We start from the raw sequence: 22,075 nt of genomic DNA on the forward strand, positions 1-22,075 counted from the left end.
ACTGCAATTGACAAACAAACAAATTAAAAACCAAAAATGTTGAATACACCCCCTTGTTTCAGTGGTCCTCCGCTTCAACGCGATGACGCTGTTTCCTCGTCATACTGCGCTCCTACACACGTTGTTTCGGTGGATTTGAAGTGAGAGGGGAGGACTCTAGCTGGCAACATTTCTAGCTAAGGATTTTATGTTGCTGGTTCTCGGCCGTCGGGTTTCGTTGTCATTCGTAAAACGAGTCATTCCCCAAGATCCAGTTTTGTTGTCGAATCCCATTTTGCAGGACTTCAGAACTATCAAATTCCGAGTAATACACAGCGGCACCGTCTTCGCAAGCGCTACCAGACAAAATACAGACACCATGCCTGAAAGGAGGCCCTTCGTAAGGTTGCCCACAGACGTCTACCCGGTCAACTACGGGTTGTGCTTGAAGCCCGACCTCATCGACTTCACTTTCGAGGGCAAGCTAGAGGCGATTGTGAAGGTAGGTGAAGTAATTGAAAGATAATTTGTATAGTACTTTGAGCATGGCGGGGACTCCCCTGTGTAATCTATTTAGCCTAATTTACAACGTTCGAATGGCGAACGGCAAAATGCTAACTAGCTAGTCGTCTAACGTTAGCTAGCGAACTCCTAACTAACGTTCTCTACTAGCCCATGATAGTTGTGGCAAACAGCTAGCCTAGCTCACTTGAGCTAGGTTGAAAATAAATTAGCGCTTTACCTGCCCTGAATGGTACTGTCCAGAGTAACTAGTTACCTAGCTGAACCGTCATTCGCTAGTTAACTGTTAATACTAGTTAGTTAGATAGGTAGGCACATTAACTCGCTGTCATTTTTGCAAATCGTTAACTGGCTAATAGTCACTACTACCTCTCACTTGAAATTAATGTATAGTATGATCAACGTCAATGCAAAGATGTGGATTTAGCTTAAATGCTAACGTTAGTTGCATGCCAGCGCACCCAGTTTGCATGCGCGCTAGTGCTACCTTGCTAACTAAGCTAATGTTTGCTAAATCATAGCTAGCAAATGTCTTCCTACTAGAGAAGACCGCCCAGCTTCCGCCTCTGTTATAACCTATTTTGCAAGCGTGTTGCTAGCAGACCATGAAATGACAAAACACTAGACATTCACAACACCCGTGACGTGTAACATCCAGAACTCATCTTGTTTGATGATATGCACGACAAATTTAGCTAAATGATTCATAATCATTGCCTGTTGGTATGTTGATGGTGTTAACCAATTACTGCATACGGATGAGAATGAGTTCCCAAACGGATGTCAAAGGTCGCTCTTTAACCATAGATAAAAAATAAATAAAACATGTTTTAATATACTTGAAACTATTTGGTGGAATGTGCCTGGGATACCCGAACATTTTGTCTTAAAGACAACTTTTGACTTTCGGGACACAACAAAAAAGAAAGCAAGCCAAACATCACACCGTTTCTCTCCCAAAATGCCCTTTCCCCTCCATGTCTCATTCCCTCAATTGCGTTCTGACTGCTCCTTACACACAGGCGTGCTGAGTGCGCATCACAAGCTCCTGTTAGGCCTACATAAATAAATGCCTATAAAAATGTATCTAACTGATGGGATACACAAACTACATTCCTTGCCAAACGATGACAGTTTTCACAAATTGTAAATGGATTGGTTGAAGTAGGAAAATGTGTTTCAACAACGAACAGCAGTTTGGAAATAATTGTCTCCAGCCTATTTTCCGCTGGATTCACCTAGACTGACCAGGTGAAAGCTGTTATTCCTTATTGATGTCACTTGTTAAATCCACTGCAATCGGTGTAGGAGATGAAGGGGAGGAGACAGGTTAAAGAAGGATTTTTAAGCCTTGAGGCATGGATTGTGTATGTGTGCCTTTCAGATTGTGAATAGGCAAGACAAAATATGCCAGGCGCACCGGTTTGTGTTGAACTGCAACACTGCTGGGTTTTTCATGCTCAACCGTTTCCTGTGTATATCAATAATAGCCCAACACCCAAAGGACATCCAGCCAACTTGACACAACCGTAGGAAGCATTGGGTCAGCATGGGTCAGCATCCCTGTGGAACTCTTTTGACACCTTGTAGAGTCCATTCCCTGACGAAATGTTCCTGTTCTGAGGGCAAAAGGAGGGGGTTTAACTCAATATTAGGAAGGTGTTCTTAATGTTTTGTACACTTTGTCTGTGTGGGGCAATTAGGATTTATTATCTGTAATGTTTATGATAAATTAGGCATTGTTGTGATCTGTTGACATATATGTTAACTGCCCATCCCTAATACTACACCACATGTGTATTACAGACTTGCTTCATTTAATTAGTTTCTAATGGGTGTCATATTTGGTGCCAAATATGGTGCGTATATTGCCCTCGGCTGTTTGCATACACCATCTTCATCTCAGAACACAGGCTAGGAACACAAGTTACTAGTCATCATGTGGACATAACACTGGCTGTGTTTCAATGACACTGCTGGGCTAAACTATTTTAGTACTTTCCACACACACATTGTCTAAATCTAAGAGATAACCATACAGTAATCTATGTGCCACTGATCTATGTTTGGTAGCCTATCCATAGGAGGATGGCACATTGTATTACGTAGTTGGTGAACAGCATTTTCCAAGGAAATTAGGCTACATGAAAGATTAGGCTACTCTTAGCGTTTAAGTGACAAATACCTGTCAAGTAGGGCAATTTCAACTGCAATACATGGGCTGTGTTGTCAGTTGCATGGTTGTTATTTGCATGCACATGCTATAATTTCATTAGCCAAGTTAATGACAAAGCCAGAACATGATTTAGAAGTTGTCAGATAACCGCACAATAGCCAACGAGACGCATAGCGACGTGGCACCGTGCCATCACCGAGCGCGCTCTATAATTACATCCCTGCCTTCTCGGTTACAACCTCACAGCTCTCGATTTGAGTATCAAAATAAACTACGGCAGCACCCAACCGTCAATAAATGGGACTAGCCTACTCTTTCAAAGCTGCATCTGAGTGTGCTGCTGGGTTCCGCCCTCAATAAGTCGGACGTCGACCGCTATCACATTGCATTCTAGTCAGAAGCCCTACAGGATGTATCTTTCTTTCCCTCTCTCCAAACCATCTTTTGCTCCCGTTCCGATCTCCCTGACAAGCCACAATGTTTTCACGGGGACACTGAGCCACTGTAGGTTTAGCCTGCTTGGCCTACAGTAAGTTGTTTGATCCCTATCGCTGCTGTCTGACACATAACAGATTAGATTTACCCTTATAGTGGATTTGCTTATGGCAGGAAAAACAAAAAATATCCTAGTTTAGAAGTATTATATCGAGGGAGTATTATGTATTATTAAACAAATGTGTTAAACAATTATTAAACATTATTAAACAAATGTGTTTTTTTACACAAATTAAAAATATGGCGTTCTTATGTCATCCCAGGTATTTATACAAGGGTCTGCTAGTCCCTGATTTTACTTAGTAGTTGTGTTTGTCGTTTTTCCAGGTTAACCTGGCCACTAATCAGATTGTGATGAACTGTGCTGACATCGACATCATCACAGCATCCTTTGTACCAGAGGGAGGGGAAGGTGAGGGTGAGATTCTGTCAATAGTTTTTTCACAGTTGTCTTAAATATAGACAAACTATTATATATTTTATATATTCAATGTATTCTATTTCCTGATTAGACCTGCTTTCCAGGCTTGTTAGGCACGTTTGTATATTCTTTTCGTATGTTATGGCAGCGAATATCAGCCTTGCATTTTTTTCCTTCTCTTTAGAAATTAATGCTACAGGATTCAACTATCAAAATGAGGACGAGAAAGTCACTCTGTCATTCCCTAGTGCTCTACAGAAAGGTAAGTTGAAGGACTCGCCGTTAACCAGAATGGCTACAGGGCTTAGGGTTCTAATGAACCCTCCACTCTCTGCCATTAATTATTCTTCCTGGTGTTTCATGCCATGTCTTTTTGTTTGTAGTTGACAAAAACAAACCTCTTATTGTCGTAAAGGCTGAATAAACACATGCTGGCTTTTTTGCACCTGTTTCCCAGGATCCGGTACATTGAAGATCGACTTTGTTGGGGAGCTGAATGACAAGATGAAAGGTTTCTACAGAAGTAAATATGCAACTCCTGCAGGAGAAATCCGCTATGCTGCTGTCACACAGTTCGAGGTACAGTAACTAGGCGCTCCTCCTGTCCTGCATTACTTCTGTCACCATAACGAGGACAGTTTCTCTAGGCAGCAGAGTTGATTGCTTAACCCATGTTGAAATAGTGTAAAAGGAATGTGACTGCCATTTGACCCCAATGTTTGAGGACTGTCACACCCTGGCTATAGGCTGAATGTTTTAGCAACCATTGTTGGAGATTCTTGATAATTCAACTTTAATCTCTTATCTTTAGAAAAAATGTGTGGGGGGGAATGACATGTCCAGCTGCTATATACAGCATGTTGTTTATTTTCATTTTTCACTAGAGGTCATTGGAGGAGCTTTATTATAAAGCAGCCCTCTGACACCCTCCAGGATGTTTGCCTGACCTAACACGCTGTGAAACGTGTTGTCCACTCTGTTTTGCTTAACCTCCCATGGTCTTTTCTCCTCTATCCTCTATTCTCTCCTCAGGCCACGGACGCTCGCCGGGCCTTCCCCTGTTGGGACGAGCCAGCTATCAAAGCCACCTTTGACATCTCTCTGATAGTTCCCAAGGACCGAGTAGCCTTGTCAAATATGGTACGTGTCACACTAACTCTTCTGCCTGGGGACGCCAAACAGCTTGAGTCACATTTCGCTACTCTGTTGTTGCGCTCTGCTAACATTGGCTTATGTAACATAAGGCAGTCTTGTTGGGTCACTGCATTTCCTCCCATCTAGCTACAAGAGTAAGTCTGCTGGCATTCAAAATGCAACTGAATTAGTATGTTTTTCCAAGATGTCTGCCCTGTGGACTGTTAAAGGCTATGATCTCATTCTTCAAAAGCATTGCTGACCCTATGACTTTCTGATTACATTTTCTGTCCGTACTAATATGCCCTTGTCCTCAATGACACAGAATGTCATCGATCGAAAGCCACATCCAGAAGATGACAGCCTTTTGGAAGTGAAGTTCGCCACCACCCCCATTATGTCCACATACCTTGTAGCGTTCGTCATCGGCGAATACGACTTTGTAGAAGGCCAATCGTCGGACGGCGTGACCGTACGCGTCTACACGCCTACCGGAAAGGCGGAACAAGGGAAATTTGCACTAGAGGTAAGTTGTTTTTACTTCTTTTAAACTTGGATAATGGTTAGACCAGTACAAAAAACTAGTCATGTATCACTATGACTGTTTGTTATATTGATGAATGACAGTTGCTGCTAGCACAACAATCTATTGGCGTCAAGTGTAAAATGGAAATGATATCTAGTTTTTTCTATCCATGTTTCTCACAGGTTGCTGTAAAGACCTTACCGTTCTACAATGACTACTTCAATGTTCCTTACCCATTGCCTAAAATTGATCTAATAGCGATCGCTGACTTTGCTGCTGGTAAGTACAATTAATATGACTCTATTTCAATTATTATATTGTGATAAAAAATAGGAATTATAGTCAAGATCTAACACGCTTGGTGCTGCCCCCCCCCCCCCCCCCCCCCCCCCCCAGGTGCCATGGAAAACTGGGGCCTTGTTACCTACAGGTAAATCTAAAGTAATGTTGCTAAATTTGCAACTAATGAGAGGATGAACAGTTAGCCTGCCAATCATGTTATTCCACAAAAATATTATTTGATTACCACTAGCGGGAAATGTATGTGATTTTATATTCAATGTATTTTTGTGTTAATGCATGCTACCACTAGGGGCAGTGTGAAATGAATCGCTTTTGAGCTTGTTTTTCTTCGAGTTGACCTCGCTGTTTGACCTCGTTTCCCAGGGAGACGGCGCTGCTGATTGACCCGAAGAACTCTTGCTCGTCCTCACGGCAGTGGGTGGCCCTGGTGGTGGGACACGAGCTAGCTCACCAGTGGTTCGGGAACCTGGTCACCATGGTAAACGACCACTGCGCTTCTTTACTGCTTATGTAGAAACTAAAAGCAGTCTCCTGATCAATGACAGAAGGACATTACATTATTGAAGATTAAATTATATGAACAACATTCTTCAATTGCATTGGGGTATACATTGTTGTCCTGAATTGGATTTAGTCAATATGATCGCCCCTTGCCTTGTAGGAATGGTGGACCCATCTGTGGCTTAATGAGGGCTTCGCATCATGGATCGAGTACCTCTGTGTGGACCACTGCTTCCCTGACTACGACATCTGGACACAGTTTGTGTCTGCCGACTACACCCGCGCCCTGGACCTGGATGCGCTGGACAACAGTCATCCCATTGAGGTGTGTTGGCTTTAAATTTGTACGATTCTGTGTGTGTACTGGACCAAAGTTTTCCAGTAGATTTGAATGTACGTGAGGTATCTCTATCAGATGAAAGCGACCCTCGTACTGCATTTTGAAAGCATGAACTGACTGATCCCCTGGACTGCAGGTGAACGTGGGCCACCCGTCGGAGGTGGATGAAATCTTTGATGCCATATCCTACAGCAAAGGAGCGTCTGTGATCCGTATGCTGCACAACTACATAGGAGACAAGGTGAGGAGCTGCTGCCCAGGCACACTGCCATGTTGTCCACTAATTAGTCTAGCTCTCTTTCATATACTAGCTAAAGGGGTATTGTGTGAACAAGTGTCTCTGGTAAGTATTTGTATATTTTCATCTCGGGTGTTTTTCTTTTGTAAACCTATTTGTTTCTTCTGTCTCTAGGATTTCAGGAAAGGAATGCATTCCTATCTGTTGAAGTTCCAACATAAAAATGCAGCAACAGGTAACACTGTCAAGTCTCCTATAATTTCTCATGAATTTATAATGGACATGTCTGGTCCATTATAACAAGATTATTATTTGAGCGTTGTAATTGGTTGGTGACCAACTCTCTCCCCACCACCTCTCCCAGAGGACCTATGGGACTGTCTGGAACAGGCTAGCGGGAAACCCATCGCCCTGGTGATGAGCTCCTGGACTAAGCAGATGGGTTTCCCTATAATCGTAGTGGACCAGGAGCAGGTAAATAGACCACAATGGAAATTGTCTTTGGACAATATGAATTTACTGTTTTATATCCTGTGAGAGGGGATCTCTCTGTTGTGGATATAGCAGTTTGTGTATTAAATCAAATACTTTTTTGTTTTTCTAGCAAGGGGATGATCGCATCCTCAAGATATCTCAGAAGAAATTCTGTGCCAGTGGACCACATAATGGTAAGATAATATTTTCCAATAAATCAACACACAAAAAAGCCAAGTACAAATCGCTGGTTCACTACTTGTCACTTATTAGCTACTTGAGACAAAGTTCCTACTTTGCTCCATCTCATTGGGTCTTGCTTGTGTCAATCATCCACCAGGTGAGGACTGCCCTAACTGGATGGTACCAATCAGTATCTGTACGGGTGAGGACCCCGGCTGTACCAAGCTCAAGGTGCTGCTGGACAGCCCAGAGACCACCATCACGATCAACAACATCAGCCCTGACCAGTGGGTCAAGGTGAGGACAACCAAATTCCACCTATTACAGCTGTTTTATATAGAATTGAGTTGAAAACCAAGCCCTGAGGCCTTACAATCTGTACTATAACCCTTATACAGAGGTGCATGTTTAGGGAAATAGAAATCTGTCTAATAAAAGCGTAATGAATACAAGAATGCTGATGACCTTGAAGGTCTGCTTGCTTAGAGAATTATAAACGTTTGTGAATGGGCCGTAACATTCATGATTCTGAGTCTATTTAGTGTTTACTAACGGGTGGGAGATCATTGGGAGTTCAGTAAACCAATCACCTGACCAAAAGGGTGGACGAGAAGTTAAGGAAACGATGACCCTTGAAGGTCTTTGAAAGGGGTCAAAAGGTCACACAGATGGATATTGAAGGGGTCACTAGAGGGTCAGGATTTGTGACTGGACCATATAAATTGCTGTTCACTGAAAGGACATCATTAATGTCAAAGTAAGTTTGAGGAACTGAGAACCATTAACAAATAACCACTTGATTGGGACTAGTGGTTGCTTGAGTGGGATCATAGCCTGGCTAGTCCCTATCTAGTTATCAATGCTAAAGAGGATCCACAAGGCCAGTGGTTCCCAATCAGGGGAACTAGGACCCCTAGGGGTACTTGGCCTATCCACAGGGGTACTTGATAAGACTCATGAGACCATAGGCCTACTGCTAAAATGCACAAGGGGATACTTCAGGGGTACTCCGGGCAGAGCGAATTTCAATTGGCAGTACAGTGACTGAAAAGGGTTGGGAACCACTGCACAAGGCTGTGGTAGGGAGAGTGAAACTATGAGTGTGCCATTCAGAACAGAGACTGCTCTATGTACGGAGTTGATCAAAGGGATAGAAAGTATCTCTTCCTTAATGCTAAGCTGCACTTTTTGTGGCTAGAATAGAACCTCATTTTGTTTGTTTGTTGGGTGGGTGTCACTCAAGCATATAAAGGCTTTCTTCCACACTTGCTTGTTAGGCAGATTTATGTTCCGCTTTAGCTAACAAGTTTGGAAATGCAAATGGTTTGGCATGACGCCGACAAAAGTAGTGGAAGAAAACAGATTGGCAACAAGGCTATAGTCTTTGGCCGCTGTTCAACTGTCCTCCTCCCCCCCTATAGATCAACCCAGGAACAGTAGGCTTCTACAGGATCCAGTACAGCTCGGCCATGTTGGAGGGCCTGCTGCCTGGTATCAGAGACCTCACCCTGCTGCCTGTTGACCGTCTGGGCCTGCAGAACGACCTCTTCTCCCTGGTGAGTGGCACAGACTACCGTCAACACTACACCAACATGCCCTTTAGCTCGACGCTAATGCTCAATAATAAATTGGATATGTATGGTTATGGTGCTTGTATATAAAGTCAGTCATGGACAGGGAAAGGGTCAGTTCCTGTAACAATCATATTCAGGGAATGGCTTGAAAGTCACTTTTTTTTTCATCCGTTCTGCCACAAAACCCTTCTTTCCTCTTCCATATAGCAAGGCCTCATCTGTCTAGCCTAGCGCTACAGTAGCAAAGAAACACACCCTTTAGTGTATAACCAGATCATTTTTGAGGAAGCCCAGGGTCAAAGCTTCCCCTAAAATAAACTCAAGCCGCTCTATGTTGTAATTGTGCAGGAAACCCCAACATAAAGTGTCATATCAAATTTTATTTGTCACATGCGCCACAGTGAAATGCTTACATAAAAGCCCTTAACCAACAATGCAGTTTTAAGACAAATACGTGTTAAGTAAAAAAGAACAAAGGTCTTAATAGGGCGTTGGGCCACCACTAGCCAGAACAGCTTCAATACACCTTGGTATGGCTTCTGCAAGTTTCTGGAACTCTATTGGAGGGTGCGACACTGTTCTTCCATGACAAATTCCATCATTTGGTGTTTTGTTCATGGTGGTGGGAAAACACTGTCTCAGGCGCCATTCCGGAATCTCCCGTAAGTGTGCAATTGGTTTGAGATCTGGTGACAGACAGCCATGTCATATGGTTTACGTCAGGGTTCCCCAACCCTGTTCTTGGGACACCACCAGTCAGAACAGTGTAGGTTTTCGCTCCAACCCCAGTTGTAACTAACCTGATTCATCTTATCAACCAGCTAATTATTAGAATCAGGTTGGCTAGATTAGGGTTGGAGTGAACCTGCAGGACTGTAGCTCTCCAGGAACAGGGTTGGACAGTCCTGGTTTACATAGTTTTCATACTCATCAAACCATTCAGTGACTACTTATTCCCTGTGGCTGGGGGCATTGTCATCCTATGGGGGCGTAGTTTGATTGGTTGTTTAGCAAACAAACCAATGCGTGTGCTACTATGGGCCAGAACAGACAGGTTTGGTTTAGACTAAATATAGTTTACGTGTCAGTCTCCAAATGTTTATTGAAAACATACATTTGCACAATGAGCACATGTTGTCTCTCAAATAGTTGTTGGTTAGATAGCTAGTGAATTTGAGCCATATTGGTATAGACATGACATCAGTCAAAACAAGATACACCAGGCTGAAGCGAACCACCTACGATTCCCCACATGGCAGCTTCTTGTCATTGTTGCTAGCCATCTGACCGTTCAGTATCATAACAATGCACGCCTTCCGGACACATCGGCGCACGTATGTCATTTTGGCCAACCTGTCTATAGCTGTGGTAGCCAAAAGAATTCTCTGCTCAGCAGTTTTATACATGACCCTAATCATCATGATGTTAATTGCTTAATTAACTCAGGAACCACATCTGTGGTAGTGGTGCGTGGGTCATCCGCAACTGCACGACTATATGTATTAAAAAAAGAGGCCATGGGCAAATATAGGAAATGCACTGTACTGTAGGCTACAGTCAGACGGCGCAATGTTTTTTTTTGACAGGGGTGTAGGATTTATTTTTGCCTAATTTAGATGCTTTTCTGATTTAAAAATATATATAAATCTGACATTTTGGAAGGCTATTTCGAGAGCTTGGGCCTCAGGTTTAGGCTGTCCCTGTGATTTTCATATGCACATTTTAATCTAAATGAAATGAATGAAAATGATACAATTCTAAAAGTAACTTCTATTGCCATAGAAAATATCCTGATTTTAAAAATAAATATCCTATCAATCACATTGGCTTTGCCTGTCTGCAAGGAACTTGAAACATTGTATGAACTTGGTCCAGCCGGAAGCTGGTGCTTGCAACATTGTGTAAAATATTCTGGGCCCTCAGTTTCCTGCACCAGTGAGCTCCAGACGCACAGCTGTAGACTATTTGCGCAAGGGCTAAGAAGTAATCAGGAAGGCATATTTTATGACGTTTCCACCAGATCTAAGCTTTACTTTCTTTCCCCTTTCATGCTGAGTGGTAGGATAATCGAAAGGGAGAGAGCTGGAAAGATTGTTCAAATAGCTACGTTAAGGAAAATATTGTATTTCTCAATGGATGTAAAAACAGACTTTGTTTACTTGCTGTTTGAGGCAAATAAATTACTTTGAGAAGCTCCACAGGAATGGTGAGTTAAGACAATCAGAAATGCTATCAGATCACTTATAAGGATACGGTTAGTTCTAGTCCTACTTCTGTGTAATCAGGTGCGTGTCCTTACTCAAAATTGACAGTAGCGCTTCAAATAAAGGACAATTAATAAATTGACAACTTGTAAATGGAATGAAATTTACCAAAACTTTTTTGTGTAGCCTACGTTGTGTGCTCTGCAAACATACCCACTCCTAGAATGAGAACGTTAAGACTAATAATAATATATTGAATGCATTAAAATAAATAACTAGCCAAACATTGTAGATTAGAAATTATGGGAATTAACGGTAAATGTACTAGTGTGCCATCCCCGCGGCCTCCACAATGGATTAGTCCACTCAGAGGCGTGAATCAGACCGGTTTCTCATGTGCCATTTAAAAAATGTGTTTGTGTGTGACTGCTCGAGTACAACAAATCTTGGTCGATCAATCCACAGCCTATCGACCGAACTATCGACCATGTCGGCTAAATGGGTTCAGCCCTAATAAGGTTCTATCTACATTTTTGTCAAAATCTAGTTATTGACTTGTTTTGTTCAATGGTCTCTACCTATATAGTACTCTAAATACCCCAATTCATGTTGATAAGTTCAGAAGAATACAAGATAAAAAATTAACACCATTCAAACCAATGAAGGTTTGGAACTTTAAAGCCAGTTATCTCAATCATCTTTTTGCACATGGAGCCCAAGCTCTCTGTCGTTTTGACCGGGTTGTAAGGAAGTAGAAAGCTATGAAAACGACCCAACATGTTTCTGATAAGTTTTCAGTTCGGCTTGGATGCATATTTTACGTGGTAGGAAATATGATCCGCTTTTATGATGCTGATTTAAGAGAGCACATCTACAGCTGTTACCCTAACTGCAATCGCATTCTCTCAAGATGCTGGAAGAAATCATATTTCTCCACATATTTCAAAATGTACATTTGGTGCCGCAAGAAATGCTTAATTCTGCAGGAGTTAATATTAAGGCTATGTGAGAGGTTATAGACCTACAGTCAGTGTCCACATTTCAGTTTCCATTTAATTCACCTGAGCAGTAGGCTAAAGTTCCCTGTCTTGACTGTCGAATATGTATAGTGCCCCAAACATTACTTTTCTGGGCTTCCCTTTTCTTTATTTTCACCTCCATTTTGCCGCATTTCTCTTATTTAAACTCCGACATTTTCCTTTTTTCCCTCAGTGGATCGACATTCACTTTTTCTGTCCGTTTCCAAAAGTATTTGGTGATTGGCATGTAGGCTATTTGGTGCGTGTACAGTTCGGCCCAAAAGCTTATAGGCTTACATACAAATGCCAGATGGCCTAAAAATAATGAAAGAAAAACCTCAATGTAGCCTATAGATATACAAATTAAAAATGTGTGTATTTTCTCTTTATTCTATATAATATTTAATGAGCCTAAACCCGCCCCGCGGATCAACCCGCGGGGTCTGCGGCTTCTGAGTCAACCCGCACATCACTACTGTGTGGAAGCACCTGCTTTCGATATAGTTTGTATCCCTCATTTACTCGTGTTTCCATTATTTTGGCAGTTACCTGTACATGTTATTGTTGTGTGTTTTGTGGCCATGTAAACATAACTTATGATTGGGTAACGATACTTCTCCTTTCTCCCTCAGTACCCATGAGAATTAAGCTCGTCGACTAAGATATGTCATGTGAACTGTTAAGCATTGATTCTTTGGCCTTTTTTCTCACCAAAGCCTCTTATGAAGATGTTTACTGTAGACGTTAGATAAACAATGTGTAATCTAATCAACTTGTTTTCCTGCTTTATCCTATTCCTCAAAAGCTTTGTCCCATCCATTCAGGGCTCAATTACAAAAAACTGTACATAACATCACAATACTGTGACTCTTACTAACTTTTCCCCTGCTCTTACTTCTTCTATTCCTCTTTTACCTCTTCCCCTCATTCTTCATATTCCTTCTCTTCTATTCCTCTTTTACCTCTTCCCTTCATTATTCATATTCCTTCTCTTCTATTCCTCTTTTACCTCTCCTTCATTTTCCTCTTCTATTCTCCTTCTACCTCCACCCCCCCATTCCTTCTCTTCTTGTCCCCCATGTTCATCCTATTAATCATCTTCATCAGTCCCGCGCTGGCATGATCAGCACGGTGGAGGTGCTGAAGCTGATGGAGGCCTTTGTCAACGAGCCCAACTACACGGTGTGGAGCGACCTGAGCTGCAACCTGGGCGTGCTCTCCTCCCTGCTCTCCCACACCGACTTCCACGAGGAGATCCAGGAGTTCATCCGGGACCTGTTCACTCCCATCGGCCTCAAGCTGGGCTGGGAATGCAAGCAGGGCGAAGGTGAGCCCCCTGGGGCCGGTGGTAAGAGCTAAGAACGGAGCTGCCGAGTCATTCCGGAGTCGATCCTCAGCCTTAAGCCCCAAGTCACTTGATGTCGCTCTGATTGTGTTGGATAGGTGTAAGAGAGATGGTAATCAGTCTGTTGCACTCTTGATAGGGTTAGTGGGATTTATTTTCTGTTACATTGCTGACACCTATACAATCCTTTCAGTTCTGCTCAAGTGCCTAGGGGTTAGGGGCTAAGGGTCAGGTTTGGAATTAGTCAAGTGTTTTCTGTAGTAGGGGTATCAGCCCAGAGCTGGTGACGTATGGATTTACTGGCTCCTGGATTGCCTAGCAGTAGATAAATTCTGTCCTTTTGGATGAAGTTCAGTGTATCAAAGCGCTTGTTTTTAACATGTTTGAGACTGACTGGTGCTTTTTTTCCTTTCACCTTCTGTTCTCTGGCCCCCGGTTCTTCTATTCTCTCCTCTCTCTCTCTCTCTCTCCCCCTCTCTCAGGTCACCTGGATGCCCTGCTGAGGGGCCTGGTTCTGGGGAAGCTGGGGAAGGCGGGACACAAGCCCACGCTGGAGGAGGCCCGGCGGAGATTCAAAGACCATGTGGAAGGCAAGCAGATCCTCTCTGCAGACCTCAGGAGCCCAGTAAGCTGTTCTGCCCCCCGCCACACACACACACACTTATTCATAGAAACACACACGTATTCTTAACATGTAGTTACGTAAACAAAGGCCCCATTCCAAACTAACCTTTGCCCTCTAACCCTAGGCTCTTGATGACTTTCGTGAATGTTTAAAGGATTTGATTGGTCAGCAATTTGATAATGTCTCCACCTATGCCTCTGGTTGGCTAGGTGACGCTTCTTCAGTACTGCTTTCACCTGTCCATTAATTTCAATCAATTGTGTTCAACATTTCAACAATGGGCCTGTAGTCATGTTATTGATTCTACTTTCAAACAGTGACTTCTCATTTGTAGATCATTTAAGTGCTAATGATAGTTATTTAGTACCATCATGACTGGAAGTAGATGCCGTTTTATGATGAGACAAAGACATAAAAAGCTTGTAAAATCAAGTGATGAAACCATATTGTATGGTCTTTGTTTCTCTCCAGGTGTACTTAACAGTGCTGAAGCATGGTGACAGTGCCACGTTGGACACAATGCTGAAGGTAAGTCACACCGGCTAATGGTGTATTCACTAGTGCACACCATAGCAAAATGTTTTGCGACGAAACCAAGCATTTCTTATTGGATAAGTTCAGATTAGTCCCTCCCTGTTTCTGCTCATTTGGTTCCGAGACAATACACCCCAGCCAGGACAGCTGGTTGGAGAACAGTCTCCTCAATATCATGAGTCATATATTGTATCATGAACGATTTCAATTACATTTCCTCAGTCAGATGAACAGGATTACCAGCTCGTTCCATGTCCTAGACTCTCGTTAAAGCCTCACCAATAATCTGACAGATAAAGATTTAATCACAGTCGATTGATATAATTTGATTTTGTCACATAAATGTCACAAAGGTATAATATGTATGTATTTTTCTCTCACATTATTGCGGTCTAATCTCTCCCATCCTCTTCAGCTTCACAAGCAGGCTGACATGCAGGAGGAGAAGAACCGCATAGAGAGAGTGCTGGGAGCTATTTCTGCCCCCGACCTCATCCAGAAAGTCCTCACCTTTGCCCTCTCGGTATGTGCACAACCATTCTTGCCCTAGCAACTGGAGTGTGTTACTTGCGCCTGCTATTTTGTCAGGAGAATATAAATGACAAAACAAAAATCCCCAGAAACATTAGTATTTACACTTTGTGTTCTATTTACACCTGGTGTTCTATTTACACCTTGTTATTTTGGTCTCGCTTTTATGGTATTCTTTCTTGAATATAGCCGGTGCAATTGTTAACACTGGTGTTAACTAGCTTTGTAATTGTAGCCTTCCTAGTTGTTTTGGTCATAGGAGTTTACTTATAGGATGAGCATGATGAATTAATGGAAATTGGCAAAAACAGACCCCTCTGTCTCCCCTACCCAGGAGGATGTGCGTCCCCAGGACACGGTGTCAGTAATCGGGGGAGTGGCCGGAAGCAGTAAGCATGGAAGGAAAGCCGCCTGGAAGTTTGTCAAAGACAACTGGGAGGAGCTTCACAACCGCTACCAGGGCGGCTTCCTCATATCACGGCTCATCAAGGTAAAGACTTCGTTCATTAAGCAATTTTTCTCCAAAGCATTGTTTAACTGTTCTTATTCTCATATTTTCCTCAGCTCCTCAGAGAGCACTGTATACAGTGCATTTCGAGAGTATTCAGACCCCTTGACTTTTAACACATTTTGTTACGTTATAGCCTTATTCTAAAATGGATGAAATAAAAACAATTCCTCAGCAATGTACACACTATCCTATAATGACAAAGCAAAGAAAGGTTTTTAGAAAAGTTTGCAAATTTTATTAAGAACAACAAACAGAAATACCTTATTATTATAAGTATTCAGACCCTTTGCTATGAGACTAGAAATTGAGCTCAGGTGCATCCTGTTTCTATTGATCATCCTTGATGTTTCTACAACTTGATTGGAGTCCACTTGTGGTAAATTCAATTGATTGGACATGATTTGGAAAGGCACACACCTGTCTATATAAGGTCATTCAGTTGACAGTGTACAGTTGAAGTCTGAAGTTTACATATACCTTAGCCAAATACATTTAAACTCAGTTTTTCACAATTCCTGACATTTTAATCCTAGTAAAAATTCCCTGTATTAGGTCAGTTAGGATCACCTCTATTTTATGAATGTGAAATGTCAGAATAATAGTAGTGATTTATTTCAGCTTTCATTTCTTTCATCACATTCCCAGTGGGCCAGAAGTTTACATACACTCAATTAGTATTTGGTAGCATTGCCTCTAAATTGCTTAACTTGGGTCAAACATTTCAGGTAGCCTTCCACAAGCTTCCCACAATAAGTTGTGTGAATTTTGGCCAATTCCTCCTGACAGAGCTGGTGTAACTGAGTGAGGTTTGTAGGCCTCCTTGCTCGCACACACTTTTTCAGTTCTGCCCACAAATGTTCTATGGGATTGAGGTCAGGGCTTTGTGATGGCCACTCCATCCTGGGGCGGCAGGGTAGCCTAGTGGTTAGAGCGTTGGACTAGTAACCGGAAGGTTGCAAGTTCAAACCCCCGAGCTGACAAGGTACAAATCTGTCATTCTGCCCCCGAACAGGCAGTTAACCCACTAGGCCGTCATCGAAAATAAGAATTTGTTCTTAACTGACTTGCCTGGTTAAATAAAGGTAAAATAAAAAATAAAATAAAAAAATACCTTGACTTTATTGTCCTTAAGCCATTTTGCCACATTGGAAGTATGCTTGTGGTCGTTGTCCATTTTTGGAAGACCCATTTGCGACCAAGCTTTAACTTCCTGACTGATGTCTTGAGATGTTGCTTCAATATATCCATATAATTTTCATTCCTCATGACGCCATCTATTTTGTGAACACAACATGATCCTGCCACCCCCGTGCTTCACGGTTGAGATGGTGTTCTTCAGCTTGCAAGCCTCCCCCCTTTTCCACAAAACATAACGATGGTCATTATGGCCAAACAGTTCTATTTTTGTTTCATCAAAAAATATTATCTTTGTCCCCATGTGCAGGTGCAAACCGTAGTCTGGCTTTTTTATGGTGGTTTTGGAGCTGTGGCTTCTTCCTTTCTGAGCGGCCTTTCAGGTTATGTCGGTATAGGGCTCGTTTTACTGTGGATATAAATACTTTAGTACCGGTTTCCTCCAGCATCTTCACAAGGTCCTTTTGCTGCTCTTCTGGGATTGATTTGCACTTTTTCCACCAAAGTACGTTCATCTCTCGGAGACAGAACGTGTCTCCTTCCTGAGTGATATGACGGCTGCGTGGTCCCATGGTGTTTATACTTGCCTACTATTGTTTGTACAGATGAATGTTGTACCTTCAGGTGTTTGGAAATTGCTCCCAAGGATGAACCAGACTTGTGGAGGTTTCTTGTTAACCTCTTGAGTGTAGGGGGCAGTATTTTGATGTTTGGATGAAAAACGTACCCATATAAAACTTCATTTTTCTCAGGCCCAGAATCTAGAATATGCATATAATTGTCAGAATAGGATAGAAAACACAAAAGTTTCCAAAACTGTCAGAATATTGTCTGTGAGTATAACAGAACTGATATTGCAGGCGAAAACCTGAGGAAAATCCAACCAGGAAGTGCTGTTTTTCCTGAAAGCTCTCTGTTCCATTACATGCCTTCCCTCCATTGAAAGGGATATCAACCGGATTCCTTTTCCAATGGCTTCGACATGGTGTGAACAGTCTTTAGACATAGTTTCAGGCTTTTATTTTGAAAAATGAGCGAGAAATATCACATTGCGTCATTGGATGGCTGGGTGCCAGCAGTGTTTTGCATGCGCCAACCGAGTGCAGCAGACAGTCCGGTTGAAATATTATCGATTTATATATTGTAAAAACAATCTGAGGATTGATTATTTAAAATAAATAAAAAACATTTGACATGTTTCTATGAACTTTACGGATACTATTTGGAGTTTTCGTCTGCCCCGTCTTGACCTCTCGAGCCTATGGAATTCTGAACATAACGCGGCAACCAAATGGAGGTATTTTGGAAATAAAAATAATCTTTATGGAACAAAAGGAACATTTTATTGTGTAACTGGGAGTCTCATGAGTGCAAACATCCGAAGATCATCAAAGGTAAGCGATTCATTTTATTGCTTTTCTGACTTTCATGACCAATCTACTTTGTTGCTAGCTGTTTAATGTTTTGTCTGCTGAGAGAGATGTCCTTACATAAACGCTTGGTATGCTTTTGCCGAAAAGCTTTTTTGAAACCTCACATGCCAGGTGGATTAACAACAAGCTAAGCTGTGTTTTGCTATATTGCACTTGTGATTTCATGAAAATTAAATATTTTTAGTAATTTAATTTGAATTTGGTGCTCTGCAATTCAGCTGATGTTGACAAATGATCCCACTAACGGGATGGGTGCGTCAAGAAGTTAACAAGAAATTTGTGGAGTGGTTGAAAAACGAGTTTTAATGACTCCAACCTAAGTGTATGTAAATGTCTGACTTCAACTGTATATCAGAGCAAAAACCAAGCCATGAGGTCGAAGGAATTGTCCATGGAGCTCAGTGACAGGATTGTTGCGGCACAGATCTGGGGAAGGACAACCATCTCTGCAGCCCTCCACCAATCAGGCCTTTGTGGTAGAGTGGCCAGACGGAAGCCACTCCTCAGTAAAAGCCACTCCTCTGTAAAAGCTACGTGACAGGCCGCTTGGAGTTTGCCAAAAGGCACCTAGGACTCTCCGACCATGAGAAACAAGACTCTCGGGTCTGATGAAACCAAGATTGAACTATTTGGCCTGAATGCTGGTACCAGTAACGCTCCCCATCCAACCTGGCAGAGCTTATGAGGATCTGCAGAGAGAAATGGGAGAATACAGGTGTGCCAAAATACAGGTGTGCCAAGCTTGTAGCGTCATACTTGAGGATGTAATTGCTGCCAAAGGTGCTTTAACCAAGTACTGAGTAAAGAGTCTGAACATGTATGTAAATGTGATATTTCTGTTTTTCATTTTTAAATCTGCAAATATTTTTAAACCTGTTTTTGCTTTGTCATTATGGGGTATTGTGTATAGATAGATTGGGGGGGGGGGGGGGGCATTTTAATACATTTTAGAATAAGGCTGTAACGTAACGAATGTGGAAAAGTCAAGAGGTCTGAATACTTTCTGAATGCTCTAAATATATTATAAGAGAAATGTATTATGGAAGACTGGTAGCTTTTGCCTTTGGCCCAATGACCTAAGCCAACTCACTTGTATTTTCACCCCTCTTCACAGCTCTCTGTGGATGGATTCGCCATTGACAAAATGGCTGCTGAAGTGAAGGTGAGCATCATTGGTTTATACGTCTTTTAATATAGTGGTCTCGCTCAATAAAATGGTTAAATAACTTCTGTAGTTCTAATTCTAAACATGGTCATTTTGTGTCTTCCAGAGTTTCTTCGAGAGCCACCAAGCGCCGGCGGCTGAGCGCACGGTGCAGCAGTGCTGCGAGAACATTCTCCTGAATGCCGCCTGGCTCAAGCGCGACGCCGATGACATTCACCAGTATCTACTGAAGCGCAAAGCTCCCCCGGTCTGAACAACCCAGCCCCCCCCCCTTCCAGCGCGGACCTCCCTGCATCATAGCTGCCTCGGCCCCCCCCTTCTCAGTCCATAGATGGACGGAGAGCGAGCATACTCAAAGCAGGCTTAATTTCTCTAAAAGAAAAAATACAAACGACGATGACGTCAACAAACAAGCCAAGAATTTAACCAAGCGTTGAAAAAGAAAAGACTATTATACATAAATAACAAAGCAAATTCATTTGTCTGACAAGGAATGTAGTTACCCCCATTCTGCCCATCGGAAGATGATACATGAGTTAGGTTACTGGGGTTTAACACTCCCAGATATGATTTGCGAAATGGCTATCCCAGGGTGCATCCCAAATGGTACTCCATTCTCTACGTTGGTGCACTATTTTTGACTTGAGCCAAATAAGCCCTGGTTAGTGCACTTTATAGGGTTCCATTTGAGATGCACACCAAGTCTGAGTGCATACTCACACTCCCATACAGTTACGACACGCAAAACATTAACACTTGCCTACACACACAGCCTTGCATCGTAGTTTGAAAACTGTGAATTTATTTTTCTCATCACCTGCTCCTACTCTATGGAGAGAAAAAAAGCATGAATTATATGATATATCCTGTGTTGCTGTTCACTTTGTTTGTTTTCTGTACAAACAAATTATTTTCTTTTTTTCCTGCCATCGGCGTTTCGCAGTTGCTGGTTTATACCCAACAGGTGTTGTGATTGGGTGAGAGCAGAGCTGGGCAGAATGGGGATAATATAGCGTTTGATGTTTTGTTGGCGGTAGTTAAATGAACTCATGGCACTGATCTCCATCTCTAATAACGGTTAGGACAAAAGGTGAGCAGGGCTAGCATGGTACTACATGTATACTGTTTAATGCAAGCATTCTTGCAAAGACGTTCCACAAATCTGGATAGCGGTGTTCATCGTTACCTTACCTGCCCCTCTTCCCCCTCCATCCATCATCCTACTCTGGCATTTGATACATACCTTCCCCACATCAACCCCCCCTCCCCTCTTCTGTAGCCTGTATTATCAGCCCTCAGTAAAGTTACAGAATTATGTATAGTATGGCAAATGACAAACATGCATATTTAAATGGTTTCTTCATCTGCCACATTATATACAAAATTACATCTTGTTTTCAAAAACCGTTTTTTTTTTTAAGATGCAGTGATTTTAACATTGAGGAAAACCTTTCATTTATTCTTAAGAATTAGTAAAACAACACTACTTGGGCCTTTAGTGCAGTTAACACCAGGAAACTTTAGTTTAAAAACTTAATGATGTACTGGCCCAGTTTGAACTTTGAAATGATAGGATTTACTTAACACTGCTATTGAACTCTGAAGCCTTAAATTGGTAAAGTGGTTTGCAATAATTATTACACTGAAGTGGGTGATATTCCACTGCAAAGTCAAAATATTGTTTCATAACAGATCTACACAGACTTGTTGAACGAGTATATCTATATAGAATTTGATGTGGCTTAGAAAACATTTACCGGAGAAGATCATCAACATAATTATCCCTCTTTCCCTGGAACATTTTGTTGTGCTTTTGTTTAAAAATACAGTTGGTGTTCATTAAAGTAAAAAAAAAAAGAAGAAAAAGACTTCAATGTCAAACTAGTAGAGTTGATTTATGATTGAGGTGTGAGTGTGCATGCCTGGAAACCAGTTGATATGTAATTTAACAATTCTTAATACAATTTAATAATGTTTTGTATGATCCTAATAAGCAAAAACATGATCATAAATAGATTACAAATGGTTCTAGGAAAAACTGCAATAGAAATGGACGCTGTACATAATTAAAGTTGACCTAAATGAGAATAAAGAAAATGGGTATGATGTGTAGATGGTGGGAAGTAAAATCAGTCTTTACATTTTGTTTCACAAGGTGTAAACTTGCGGTGGGGGATGTTGGTATATCTGAGATTTACATGCCGTTATATTTTCATTGCAGTATTACGCTGCAGTCCAACGCTTTGGGGCAGTGGGTGAGGGGAAAAGGACTCCGTTTTTCGTCATCTCATTGGTCAAACTTCGTTTTGAATGTCACATTGCTTCCGAGAAAGAAAAAAACGTTTTTGGCAGAACGGCTGTGACGCTGGTGTTGCCAAGACAGAAATGAAGATGCAGTACAATAAAGTAACGTGGTAGTATCCTTCACTATGAGAGATTGTCTTTTCACCTTGGTTTACAGTACCTTGATCGGATGATGCAGTGATATGCTAATGAGTCTTCAAATCCAGTTTATTTATTTTTTACCCCTTTCTATAATCCAACGCACAGTGCTTGGAAACTGTAATACTAGAAACCTGATCTTGACGGCTGTATATAACGGGGTTGGGGACCGCTGGTCTAACTGCACTTCATGCATTGATGTAATGTGTAAGCATTTTCTACATAGAAATAATGCTGACATCATTCGACCAATGTGTAGTAACGTT

General features: G+C 41.9%; 1 protein-coding gene across 4 annotated transcripts; it reads left to right on the forward strand.

The window, feature by feature from the left end:
* The first annotated feature begins 93 nt into the window (after positions 1-93).
* On the forward strand, positions 94-21,794 carry LOC110493605 (puromycin-sensitive aminopeptidase). 4 transcript variants are annotated; one of them, XM_036949580.1, is made up of 23 exons: positions 94-481; positions 3,500-3,590; positions 3,778-3,855; positions 4,051-4,172; positions 4,626-4,733; positions 5,053-5,253; positions 5,436-5,532; positions 5,650-5,683; positions 5,920-6,034; positions 6,218-6,382; positions 6,534-6,638; positions 6,810-6,870; positions 7,000-7,109; positions 7,240-7,303; positions 7,450-7,589; positions 8,714-8,848; positions 13,197-13,437; positions 13,917-14,059; positions 14,531-14,587; positions 15,009-15,116; positions 15,459-15,614; positions 19,317-19,364; positions 19,474-21,794. In XM_036949580.1, exons 1-23 carry the CDS (start codon positions 188-190, stop codon positions 19,618-19,620), a joined length of 2,820 nt encoding a protein of 939 aa, XP_036805475.1. In that variant the 5' UTR covers positions 94-187; the 3' UTR covers positions 19,621-21,794. The 4 variants fall into 4 exon arrangements, with proteins under 4 accessions (XP_036805475.1, XP_036805477.1, XP_036805476.1 ...); XM_036949582.1 differs by having other exon boundaries at positions 13,197-13,416; XM_036949581.1 differs by having other exon boundaries at positions 3,500-3,584.
* Positions 21,795-22,075: the final 281 nt, after the last annotated feature.

Source organism: Oncorhynchus mykiss, chromosome 17, assembly GCF_013265735.2.
Source record: "Oncorhynchus mykiss isolate Arlee chromosome 17, USDA_OmykA_1.1, whole genome shotgun sequence".
Lineage (NCBI taxonomy): Eukaryota > Metazoa > Chordata > Actinopteri > Salmoniformes > Salmonidae > Oncorhynchus > Oncorhynchus mykiss.